The sequence below is a fragment of the Triplophysa dalaica genome, chromosome 11 (assembly GCF_015846415.1).
Source record: "Triplophysa dalaica isolate WHDGS20190420 chromosome 11, ASM1584641v1, whole genome shotgun sequence".
NCBI lineage: Eukaryota > Metazoa > Chordata > Actinopteri > Cypriniformes > Nemacheilidae > Triplophysa > Triplophysa dalaica.
Genome location: NC_079552.1, coordinates 459302 through 470514, shown reverse-complemented (window position 1 = coordinate 470514; position 11213 = coordinate 459302). Strand labels below are relative to the sequence as shown.

Genomic DNA, 11213 nt, shown 5'->3' with positions numbered 1-11213 from the left:
GTGTTTGAGTTTGTCAGTGACTCATGTAAGTGTGTTTAAATAATTGTTGTACTTCGCTTTTATCTCGTTTCACAGATCATCAATGTTAATAAAGCACGACTCTTGTAGACCTGATAAAAATGAGATTATTGATTCCCTGGTTTGGGATCTGTTGAAAAAAAGGACAATACCAGCTGATGAGATTGTGTGTGAATGATACAGCAAAAGCATCTTTCTCCTAAAACAATTCACAATCTCCAAATGTGACATGAATCTGTGTTTTATAAGATGTTGCTGGATTCTGATCAGTGATATATCGCCACCTGGTGGCTACATTTATTACAACACATTATTTACAGCAGACCTCATTCTGAGCTCAAACAATCCTTTACATTTTACTCAAACCTGTGCAGAACCCGTCATGTTCTCCATGCAGCTGTCAATGATGGATTATTAACAGGCTACATCATTCATGTGCTCTTGTGAAGGTCAGCAGATGATGTCACTGAATGATTCTGATGTTGTGGGTGAGAAGCTCTGTTTACTGCTGATTCAACCCAAATGTCAATATCAACAGAGTGAGACACCTGTCCTTTTAAAGTGAGCGTCACATGACCGCATGCGTAACGCACTGCCGCGTGGAGGCGTGCGGGAGAGGGTCGTTGCCATGACAGCAGAGTTTGCAAACTGCCCCGTTGCCATCGAGCGAATCGGACCGGAGCGCGCGCGTTCTCCGCAGTGCGGATCAGACGGAGACCGATCTCACAGCTGACGTCTCAACGCGTGGCGTTACCGCGAGAGAATCGGACGCTTCATCTGTTCTGGAATTTGATCCTGAAGCATCATGGGAACGTTCGGGAGCGCAGCGCTTCACCTGCAGGATGACGGCGACGATGAAGATTCTGATGAGGAGAAGAAGAAAAAGCGTCTCCCTCCACTTCTCGAGGATGAGGTGACGTTCATGATTGATTGACTGAGTGACAGCTGATTGATTGGTAGAAATGACAGAATCACACATGATGTAATATAATAGTTTGATTTATAAAGTACTGTGAGTTCCTGCTGGTGCCACGTGTACCTCTGAACGTGTGTCTGTGAGGAGTGCAGTGTGAGTATCAGAAGGAGCTGATGGAACTGTAGTAAACTACACAACTTTACTGGATCAGAGGACACATAGCAGGTGTTAAGCGGCACAATATGTCAAGTTACAGGCAAACATAAGAAACAGGTTCTTTTTTTAAAAATGATGTTTATTTTGCACTATTGTCATATTGTTTGGTGTTTGTCACTGATCTGAGACCTGTGTGATTTCACTGAGTTTTGAACACATACAGTAGGTGTTGAATAACTCCAGACAAGCAGAGGTTCAGGCACGAGTGTATCTAGGGCAGCGCGTGCGCGTGCGCGTGCGCGTGCTCTGTTCTCTGGGGACTGTGTCTATTTACGTCCCCTCCTCTCACAGCTGCATGCGATTACACTCTTATCAGTTATTGTTTCACACCAGAAATGAATTGAAGTGTCTCTCTATGAATAAATGTGTTCTGGTGTGTTTGATATGGCTGTGTTGTGTTGTGTGTTGTGTTAACACAGTTTGTCTGGTTTCACATGGTGTTTATCAGCTCAGGCTGTGGTTTGTTCTCAGCACAAATGACCCAGATGAAACTGTCCTCTTTCCCTTTTGTCAAATACACACATCATCTATTCAATATTATATTTTAATATTAACACAGAAATAACACTTAGACCGCGTGCACAGTGTGTGTTTGTATATTTGCGTGGGGTGCAAATGTCTGAAAAAAAGATGAAATGGAAACGAAAAAAAGAGAACAGATGCAACAGATCTTTGTGGTTGTGTTAAAAATAATGAAACACTGTCTAGCAGCTTAAATATGCAAAACATACATGAAGATAAATGAAAAGTGTAGACAGAAGATATGACATACTGATTCTGCTGTATTTTTTAGGTCAGTAAGCACGTTAATGACACTGCCATGCATCTGTTGTATAACTGAATGGATTTCATTTCTTTCATTGAATCACACAAGACTCTCACATCACACAGGGAAAAACATCAGGTGTGGTGCTTAACAGTCATGATACCAGTAAAGAGAAAAGAAGACATGTATAAAAACATTACATTTACTTTTATCTGAACTTACAAAAGACATGTCAAGGAGTTTATCAGCTGTGTCCCAATTCAGGGTCCTCAACCTTCTAAGGTCGCCGACTTAAAAACAAGGACTTGTTCTTCAAAGCACGCAGCCCCAAAAGTCCAAGAAGCGAACTGAAACGAGACGGCCTAGCATCGCGGTCAGAAGATTTCCTCGTTGCGTCAGCAGGAAACAGCACCTTTCTGACTTTTTTATACAAATATGGAGTCAGAAAATAATATTTTATCTTTGAGAATATGAGCGGTTTATATATATTAAAACAGCCCAACAGTATATTAAATAAACCGACCTTATTCATTTAAAACACAATAACGCACCAATTTTGTTAATGAACAACATCATATACAGTGTTGGGTAAATTAATCTAAACTATTCAATAGTGTCATTAGATTACTGCACAAATGACTCTCTCCAAAATGTATTTAATGACTTATTACTAATTACTTTCTATATCCTACATCAACACTGATTACAATTGACATAAGGAGAGACATGAAACTGCTCTTTTAATTCATTCAAATAACGAATAAATAACTTCATAAATTATTATTAATAACTGACCAAAGTATACAAATGTGAGAATTATAGATTAAAGCAGAGATTTAAAGTTAGACTTATTGTTTTGTTACATTCGTTTCACCCTTAAAAACCTGCGGAAATAAGGTCGTATTTTGGGGCTGCATTTGAAGCAACCTTTGATCGAGTCAGCCTTCAGTCTTCAGACGCGCTGCTGTGGAGCAATCGCTCATAAATGCACCCTTCAAAGAACACAGTCCCTGAACTGTGACACAGCCTTCAAGTGAGAGCTTCTGAACTCCCTGAATGTTTCACAGGCTTTAAAGAAGAACAGACGTCAGTGTACATGTGAATGAGTTTAATCCTGCTGTGTTTGCTCTCAGGAGAATGTTTCTCTGGCAGACATTCTGTGTTTGAGAGATGACGGTCTGACGGAACAGGAGCTGTGGGCGGTGTGTGTGGAGTGTGTGTGTTCTCTACAGAGCATCTCTCTCTCTCCGCTCTATCACACGCTCTGTATAACACCCGACACACTGGCCTTCAACGCTCACGGGAACGTGTGTTTCATGGAACAGATGAACGGTGAGTCACCGTTTGCCTTCAGCTCTTCAAAGATCATCTTCACTCACCTCCAATCTGTTAAAAAACACTTCATGTCTTCAAGATTCCATGAAAAATTGGACATAAGAATGCAAAAAATTCATAATAATGTCAGTTCCTGTCTTTAAACCCACACCCGACTCATAAGTAAGAAATGTCACTGAGATATCTGTAATATCTCCCTTATTTCTCCCAGACATCTGTGAGATTAAATGGAGACTTCTGCTTAAATCTCATCCGTATCAACAGTCAGAAATCTATCAAATGAATAGAACATCATGGTAAACTTTTTGCATTTTAGATTGTTCTGTACGATTTATATGCTTTTGTGCCCACAGTGACCCCATGTGTTGGTGTGTATTCAGGTTTATGTCCACACACAAGTTGTCACAGAAAAGCACACATTTAAGATAAAGGAGAGAGAAACTCAGGTCAAATATACTGTACAATATAAATTTACATACATACATTTAAAGTGATATTAATAATTTTTTTCTTCATTTAGCCTCACTGCAGTTTCAAGAGAAACATGTGAAACTAAATTTCAACAATAGGACAAGATAGAGATTTCAAAGACACTCCAGCTTCTGTCTAAATCTGTTTTTTGTCAGATCTGATGATACATTTTATGCAATCAAACCTCAGAAAAAGAAACCCACCAACATTAAGAATTGATGTTCCGGCATCGTGCAACTGAAAGTGTCTTTGGTTGAATTAAAATCCTGAGTTTAAGAATGTAAGTCTTTATTTGGGGGGCTGCCAAGCAAATGCACCCTACACAAAGGGGGCCTTACAACCAAAAACTTTGATGTTTGGTGTAGTTCTGAAACCGTTGAATTGATGTGAAGGGTCAGTACATGTGTGGGGGGGATGACTTCAGCCACTGGCGTCACCCTTAGGATCCTCTGACAGAAGAAGAAAGTCTGACCCATTTAACAGAGCCAAACTCTGCAGAAGTGTCTGGATGTGAATCCTCTTCTGTGCCCTAGATAAACAGCCAACTTCTTCTTTACAGAGCTGTGCTTTTATATAGAAACATCTCTGAAAGAAGGATTGCTGTGTCAAACCAGCTTTCATTTCTCTGTTTGTTCTTTTATCTTCAGATGATCCTGATGCCTGTTTTATTCCTCCAGAGTTTGATAAGACTGGAAACACGTTTGAGGTGAGCCGCAGTGTTTAGATATTTAAACATATAAACACATCAATGAAAAGTACAAATGTTGATTTATTGTAACAATATAAACAATATTAGATTAAGTTATTGATGACACAATGTTTTCATGTTCAGTGACCAATTAAAGTCTCTCACTCTCTCTCTCTCTCTCTCTCTCTCTCTCTCTCTCTCTCTCTGTCAGGGTCACGTGTTCTCATTAGGCTCCTCCCTCTCATCAGCGTTGAATTACATCAGTGATGTTGATCTGGAGTTGAGTCCAGAGAGCACACGTCTGCTGAAACAGATGCAGATGGAGGACCCTGAGGACAGACCGCCTCTGAAGGTCTCTGTTTCACAGGTTTTGATTTATGCAATAAGAAGAAAATAAACTGTAAAATATAAATTTCTCTGTAGAAATGGCAAAAGCTGAAAGTGAAAATAAAACTTTAATGTGTACAGAAACTGTCTGGATGTCTGTGTGAGACTGGATTGATCTCACAGTTCAGTTCTGTATTCTTAATATTTTGAGGGGCGGTTTCTCAGACAGGGATTATAGATTAAGTCAGGACTAGGCCTTAGTTAAATCACAACATTAAAGTTTTTTACAAACACGCCTTACACAAATATCACTTGTGTTGATTTTGTGACAAAACAATGAGTTCGTTTACATGCGCAAAACAAACGGATATCCATCAAAATACAGCATAAAAATAAATCTGTTTTCACATGTTTACTTGCATCTTAATAAACCAGCTACCCAGAAAACTGTGTTTACCCTGAAGTTTGAGACCTGCCGCGTCACCGTCGATAGTTTGTTTAGTCCATAAAAATGCAGAATATCTCTTGTCATGTCCGCAGTACCTGCATATTCAACAAAACGACTTCATTTTCAACTGCATAATTCGAGAGCGGACTTTTATACGTTATTTTACTGTTACTTCCGTTTGGGACTTTTATGCCTGCGCTTTCAGACATGCGCACATGAACATAACGCGTTTAAAATCAGAAATCGGAGTAATGGGCAAAAAACTACCTCTGCCTATCGGTTTTCGCTTAAAGCGCTTATGAGCTTTCCCCGATAAAAGAACACATTTACACGACCTTACATATATCAGTTTATTAAGAATAATCGGCATAAGACTGTTAACGCGCTCAATGTCTCTTAAAATAGTGAGTGCCCTTAAGCACCACCTTGTGGTTATTCATAGCTAGTGCAGTGTACAGAAAAAATCTGTTGCTTCTTTTTATCAGTGTATAATGCTTTTCTACCATCCGTGTATTTCAGATAGTGTGATAGACACTGACCGACAGATTTCATGATGTTAACCTGACCGCTGTCTCCCATGAGTGTGAATAATCACTAGAAAGAATTCACGCTGAACTAATAGGGGGTGAATTCAGACTATGGCTGAACAGACAACACATTAAAACTTCCTTCGTCTTTCTTTATAAATGAATAAAATGATGAATAGAGGCGAGTTGAATCAGGAGTGATAGCATGTCTTGTTCTTGTGTTGTTTGGACAGGATGTGATGTCACAGGCGGAGGTTGTGCTCGGTAACGTCTCGCCCGCATCCGTCTGTCGGAGTCTCTCTGCCATCGGCCGAAGGGTTCTGTCCATAGAGTCGGTCGCCGCACTTCAAGGTCTCTGTGTTGATGGATTGTGTTGTGTTTTGCAGCATTCGTCGAGTGTGTAAAAAACTGTTCTTTTTCTCTGGCCGTTGACAGACGGATGGGAGACATCCGGTCAGCAGTTTGTGGAACATAAAAGCTCCAGATCAAACTCTGTGGAGAATCCCCGCGCCGACGGTGTGATGATCAGAAACTTCTCGTCTGATTCGTGCGATGGAGAAGAGCTGGCGGTGAGACGCAGAGCTATGATCTCTAACGGCTCTCCGTGGTCTGGAGGTTCATCAGACAGCAGGTCTCAGAACAGCTCGCCGGTCCACAGGAGGAGTCAGGGGAGGAGCTCAGGGAGGGCGAGGAGAGCCCTTAACCGCTCCTGCTCCGTCCCAGATTCCAACAACCCTCCAGCGTTCTCTCCTCCTCCGCACGCACCCATCAGCATGATGATGGCCGATCTCTCAGACATCACAGAGGAGGAGAACGCAGTGACGGGCTGGAGTGACAGACTGCATCGGGCCGCGCTGAAGACGGCTTCAGATTCAGAGCGAGAGGAATCAGAGATGGCAGACCACACACCTGAAGCACCCGACATACAGCAGACCCGTCAGAGAGACGCTGTAGACGAGGAAACCAGTGAGGATGCAGAACGGCGCGCTGGCTCAAACCACATGAGCAGAAGTATGACGTTTCAGAAGCGGGTAAAACACTTGATAATGATGATCAGATTTTATACAACACAACACATCTCACATTGACCTCATTCACAGTTCATCCAAAAATGAAAGATCTGTCATCATTTACTCACCCTCAGCTTGTTTCAAACCTGTCTTTGTTCCAATGAACACAGAGAAAGATATTTGGAAGAATAGTATATTCTTATATATATATATATATATAGTATAATAGTAGGAAAATAATATTGTATTTTTTGTTCTGTTGAACACGAAATGAGATCATTTGAAGAATTTAGCAAAGAATTCTGGGACACCTTTGACTACCGTTCAATTCTTATGGCAATGATGCCCCGGAATTGAAAATGACTCACATTCTTCCAAATATCTTTCACTGTGTTTATCAGATATACGGGTATGAAATGACATGAGGGCGAGTAAATGATGACAGAATTTATGTGAATTGTCCCTTTAATGTGATTTGTAATGAAAACCATCATGTAGAAGACAATGCCAACAGAAGTCTTTGTGTCTCTTGTGTGTCATATCGGTGTGTGTGTGTGTGTTTCTCAGTGGATGTCATTGCGAGATGTTCTCTCACAGTCTTCTCAGCCGTTCTCTGTGAATGAGCTCTGGGCTTTATGCCACATGTGTCTCACAACACTTCAGACCTACAGCGACCTGCCAGGTGATCACATCTACATCATCACCACCAGCTCTCGCCGCTTGTAGTTTGGTCACACAAGTATTAGGTTTATCTAGTAGGATTTAAACATTCACTATTACTGTAGACATGAAGAGTTTCTTTCCAAAAGGAGATAACTCCCTTTTTCAAATGTTTCAAAAATCATGTTTTTAATGTGTTTAATTGCGTTAGTAACAGCTGTATTTTGTGAGTTATTACAGCTTAAATCAAAACACACCAAAGGCAGTTTGATTGTTATTAATTGGAAAGCACAATAAAAAACATGATTTATATCTCTTTTTGGAAATAAGCTCTTGATTAATAATGTGTGATGTGTTTGTTTGTTTATATATTTGAGTATGTTTTAAGATGACCTGTGCCTGGACTCTGTGTATGTGACCCGTGAAGGAGAGATGCTGTTTATGAGATCTAAAAACACAGGTACAGCCATCACAGGACACCTGGTTACCATAGCAACAGATCACATCTTTAGGGAAGCAGTAGCTGTTGTGGAACATGTGTGAGTTTTGTGTATATTGTGTATTCATATTGTCATTTTTTTTGCGCCTGTCATCTTCACAGCCTCCTGTGACGTGTTTTTCATGGCTCCTGAATTTCAAACACATGGAATTGTGACAGAAAAGGTTTGACTGTGTGTTAATCGCTCTGGATTGCTTCGTATAAATGTGTGTTTTGTATAAATGTAAGTTGTGGCTCATCTTTAGGCGTGCGTGTACGGGGTGGCTGCCATCCTCTGGACAACAGCAAAGTTTCACTTGTCTCCAAATCAAAAGCTGGCCATGCCGAGAAAACTCAAGAGACTTCTGCTGGAGATGGCCAGAAAAACTCCGGTGGAACGGCCGTCCATTGAGACGGTGAAAAAGGTGCTTGTCTTTAAACAGCCGCCCTACATTTGTGCTAACGCAGGAGTGGTCTGCACATCCGCTCTGTTGACTGATGTTCGTGTCATGTGTTTCAGTGTTGCCGTGACTACCTCGCCCGTCAGGGCACGGATGCAGAGATGGTGTGGACGCAGCTCATCCGCAGATTACAGCAGGTACATCACAACATCCCGGAAGAGACGGTTCTGAAGACACACGCTGATGGACAGAATCTGACAAACACGCGTGACATCATTCCATCCTCCTGAAGAAAGAAAGATCACAGATGTCACCTCTTTAAAATCTCATTTATGTCTCCCACACATCAATGACATTGTGACGATCCTGTCCTTTCTGTTCTTGGATTTCGTGCCTTGGGACAGGGTTGTTACAGTACCATGTCTTGTGTGTATGTTTTGTTTTATGTGGAGACACGTGGCGGTATGCTTTGATAATTCGCCATGTGTCCTCCTGTTTTTCGTTTAGCCCCGCCCCCCTGTTTCTCCGTCTGATTTCCCATTAGTGTTAAGTCTTAAATTACCCTGTGTGTGTGTGTGTGTGTGTGTGTCCTCCCTGTGAGTTCTGTTGGTGTATTTCGTGTTTTGGACTTATTATTTACTAGCTGATTTGTTCCCCTCCTGGAAAGTTTTCTGTTTTGTTATACGTGTCTCTGTTTTGCCCCATCGTGGGTTTTGTTTTTGTTATTTAAATAAAAGTATTTTGTTTAACTTCGTCTGCCTGCATCTGGGTTCTGCTCATACGTTTCGTGACAGACATCAGATCCAGGGCAAATGGAAATGTTTTGCTAAAGTATCACGTGTATCTCAGATATTAATCCTCAGAAATCTGACAATGTGTCTGTCATTAGTTTGAGAAGAGACGTCATCAATGTGTCACACTGAGCTCAGATTTGTCTCGTCTGCAATCAAAAGTCAATATTATTAAAGATCTCAATATCAACTCAAACATTTCTTATCTCATTTGCCCAAATCCAGATTGTTTCTATATTAATTTTACACCTCCATAATCTTCATATTATTTTTAACAATTACAGTCTCTTTTGCTTCTCTTTTTATTTCTCTTCAGCAAATCTAGAAGTGACATCTGTGACTAACACTGTGTCTATACCGGACATGACGCGAAGTGTCATAATGACTTTCTTACTTATTATGTTTGTCTTGTTTTTGGTCAAAACATTCTTAAATCAAGATGCAGTTTCTTGAGTAAAATGAGTCTTGTTCTTAAAACAAGCTAAACAAATCTGCCAATGGGGTAAAGAAAAATCCTCTGAATTAAGGTTGACCTTTTTCTTAGTCACTGAATTCAATATCATTTTTCTTATCCCAATGCCAGATTTGTTAAGGTTGTTTTAAGCACAAATTCACTGAAATTTCTTATGTTTTGTCTTAAATCAAGACTTACTTTATGAGGTCGTTTTACTTTCTTACTACACTAAGAAAGTCATTTATACTTCAATGAAACCCAACTGATCTCATGAGCTATAAAAGAGAAACTCGTGAGCGAGATCCTTTTCCTCTGTGTAGATCGTCATGAGGAATGTTTGATTTGACGCTTGTTGTCTCAGTGATGTGTGTTAATGCATGAAGAGGTGTCAGCAGGTTTGTGTTGTCGTTCAAGGTGTTGGTTGGGTGTAGAGACCAAACATCTTCTCCTGAGTGTGCTGAAAACACATCTGATCCACACTTGGGAGAAGATCAGACAGGTGAGAGTAAACCCAAACTCTCATCACTAGGAGAAGTCTTTGTTTGTTATTGACAAGTTTGTGTTGTGTTGTTGTGTTTCTTGCAGGTTTTGTCTCATTGGTCAGTGAAGGCCGGATGGCTCCTGTAACTGGTCCTGTTCCTCATCATAACATCCCGCTGCCAGAGGCCTTCACATCTCCTGCCACACACTTCAGTCCCATAGTTCTGACCCCAAACATCCTCGAAACTGATCATCAATCTGAGCGCTCCGTCTTGACAGAACGACTGACTGACTCTGTGACTTCTGACAGCAGGTCTGCTCCACAAATAAACTTTCATGAGCATGATCTTCATTGATGTTTCCTCAAAACTGCTGTTGTCATGTGTAAAGAAAGCTCAGAATCCACGAGGTGTGCCTAAAAAGACAACTAGGCCGTGTTCACACTTGACTTCTTTTTTTGAAGCTGCTAGTGTCTGTTTTACATTATAGTCCTGTGGAGTAAACCATGAATTCAATAACCCTCCTGAGCGCTTTTTTAAACGCCTGCGCTGGGTCTTCATCTGCTGCCTAGAGCGTCTTTTGAGGATGAAAAAAGTTCAACTTTTCTGGAAAACAAAACGCCCTACGTCAAACTAACTGCTAACCAATGACAACAGAGACCAGTCGTTTCCATAAGAACTTGTGAGGAATGTGATTGAGGGCCTCAAGTTCAAAAAGATCAAACACGGCCGAAACGCCGTTTGCTACAGTTTTGGATAAATGTACGTTTAATTTTCACTTTAAACAACTTCTGATTGCATTTCGAGAGAGAAATTAGTATTGTTGCGTTTAAATATGTGATTAGTTATTGCAAAGACGCTCTATGATTATTATTCAAATAGACTTCCGTTACGCTGCCTATCTGTTTCTCCGAAGTCATTGCGTTCGGCTGCTATTTTTAACCAAACGCTACCGGCGTCTTTTTTACTAAAAAAGCGCCTTTGTCTAAAAAGAAGTCAATTCTGAACACGGCCTAATGCAGCATACTTGATGTACAGAAACAGCAGCTGCTGCTTCTCTGGACATCCTTCACATCACGTCTCTTGTACAGAACATTGAAGCGGGCGTAACACACACAGTTTCTGCTGATCTCAAATTAGTCTTGTGTACCTATAGAGTAGTATTGCATACGTCGTATCTTTGAAGAGTATTTAGTTTAATCATATTTATAAAAGATAGATACAGCTG

The 11213-nt window shown here is 40.7% G+C and overlaps 1 protein-coding gene across 2 annotated transcripts in view; it reads left to right on the top strand.

The window, feature by feature from the left end:
- The first annotated feature begins 367 nt into the window (after positions 1-367).
- LOC130431897 (kinase non-catalytic C-lobe domain-containing protein 1) overlaps positions 368-11213 on the top strand; it is a 24510-nt gene continuing 13664 nt past the window's right edge. For both annotated transcript variants that reach the window (XM_056761120.1, XM_056761121.1), the window contains exons 1-13: positions 368-931; positions 3050-3248; positions 4370-4428; positions 4622-4777; positions 5946-6063; positions 6148-6743; positions 7290-7404; positions 7771-7842; positions 7984-8045; positions 8127-8285; positions 8381-8458; positions 9921-10005; positions 10092-10299. In XM_056761120.1, the coding sequence (XP_056617098.1) occupies positions 824-931; positions 3050-3248; positions 4370-4428; positions 4622-4777; positions 5946-6063; positions 6148-6743; positions 7290-7404; positions 7771-7842; positions 7984-8045; positions 8127-8285; positions 8381-8458; positions 9921-10005; positions 10092-10299 (2015 nt within the window). In that variant the 5' untranslated portion in view covers positions 368-823. The remainder of the gene's footprint in view (positions 932-3049; positions 3249-4369; positions 4429-4621; positions 4778-5945; positions 6064-6147; positions 6744-7289; positions 7405-7770; positions 7843-7983; positions 8046-8126; positions 8286-8380; positions 8459-9920; positions 10006-10091; positions 10300-11213) is intronic.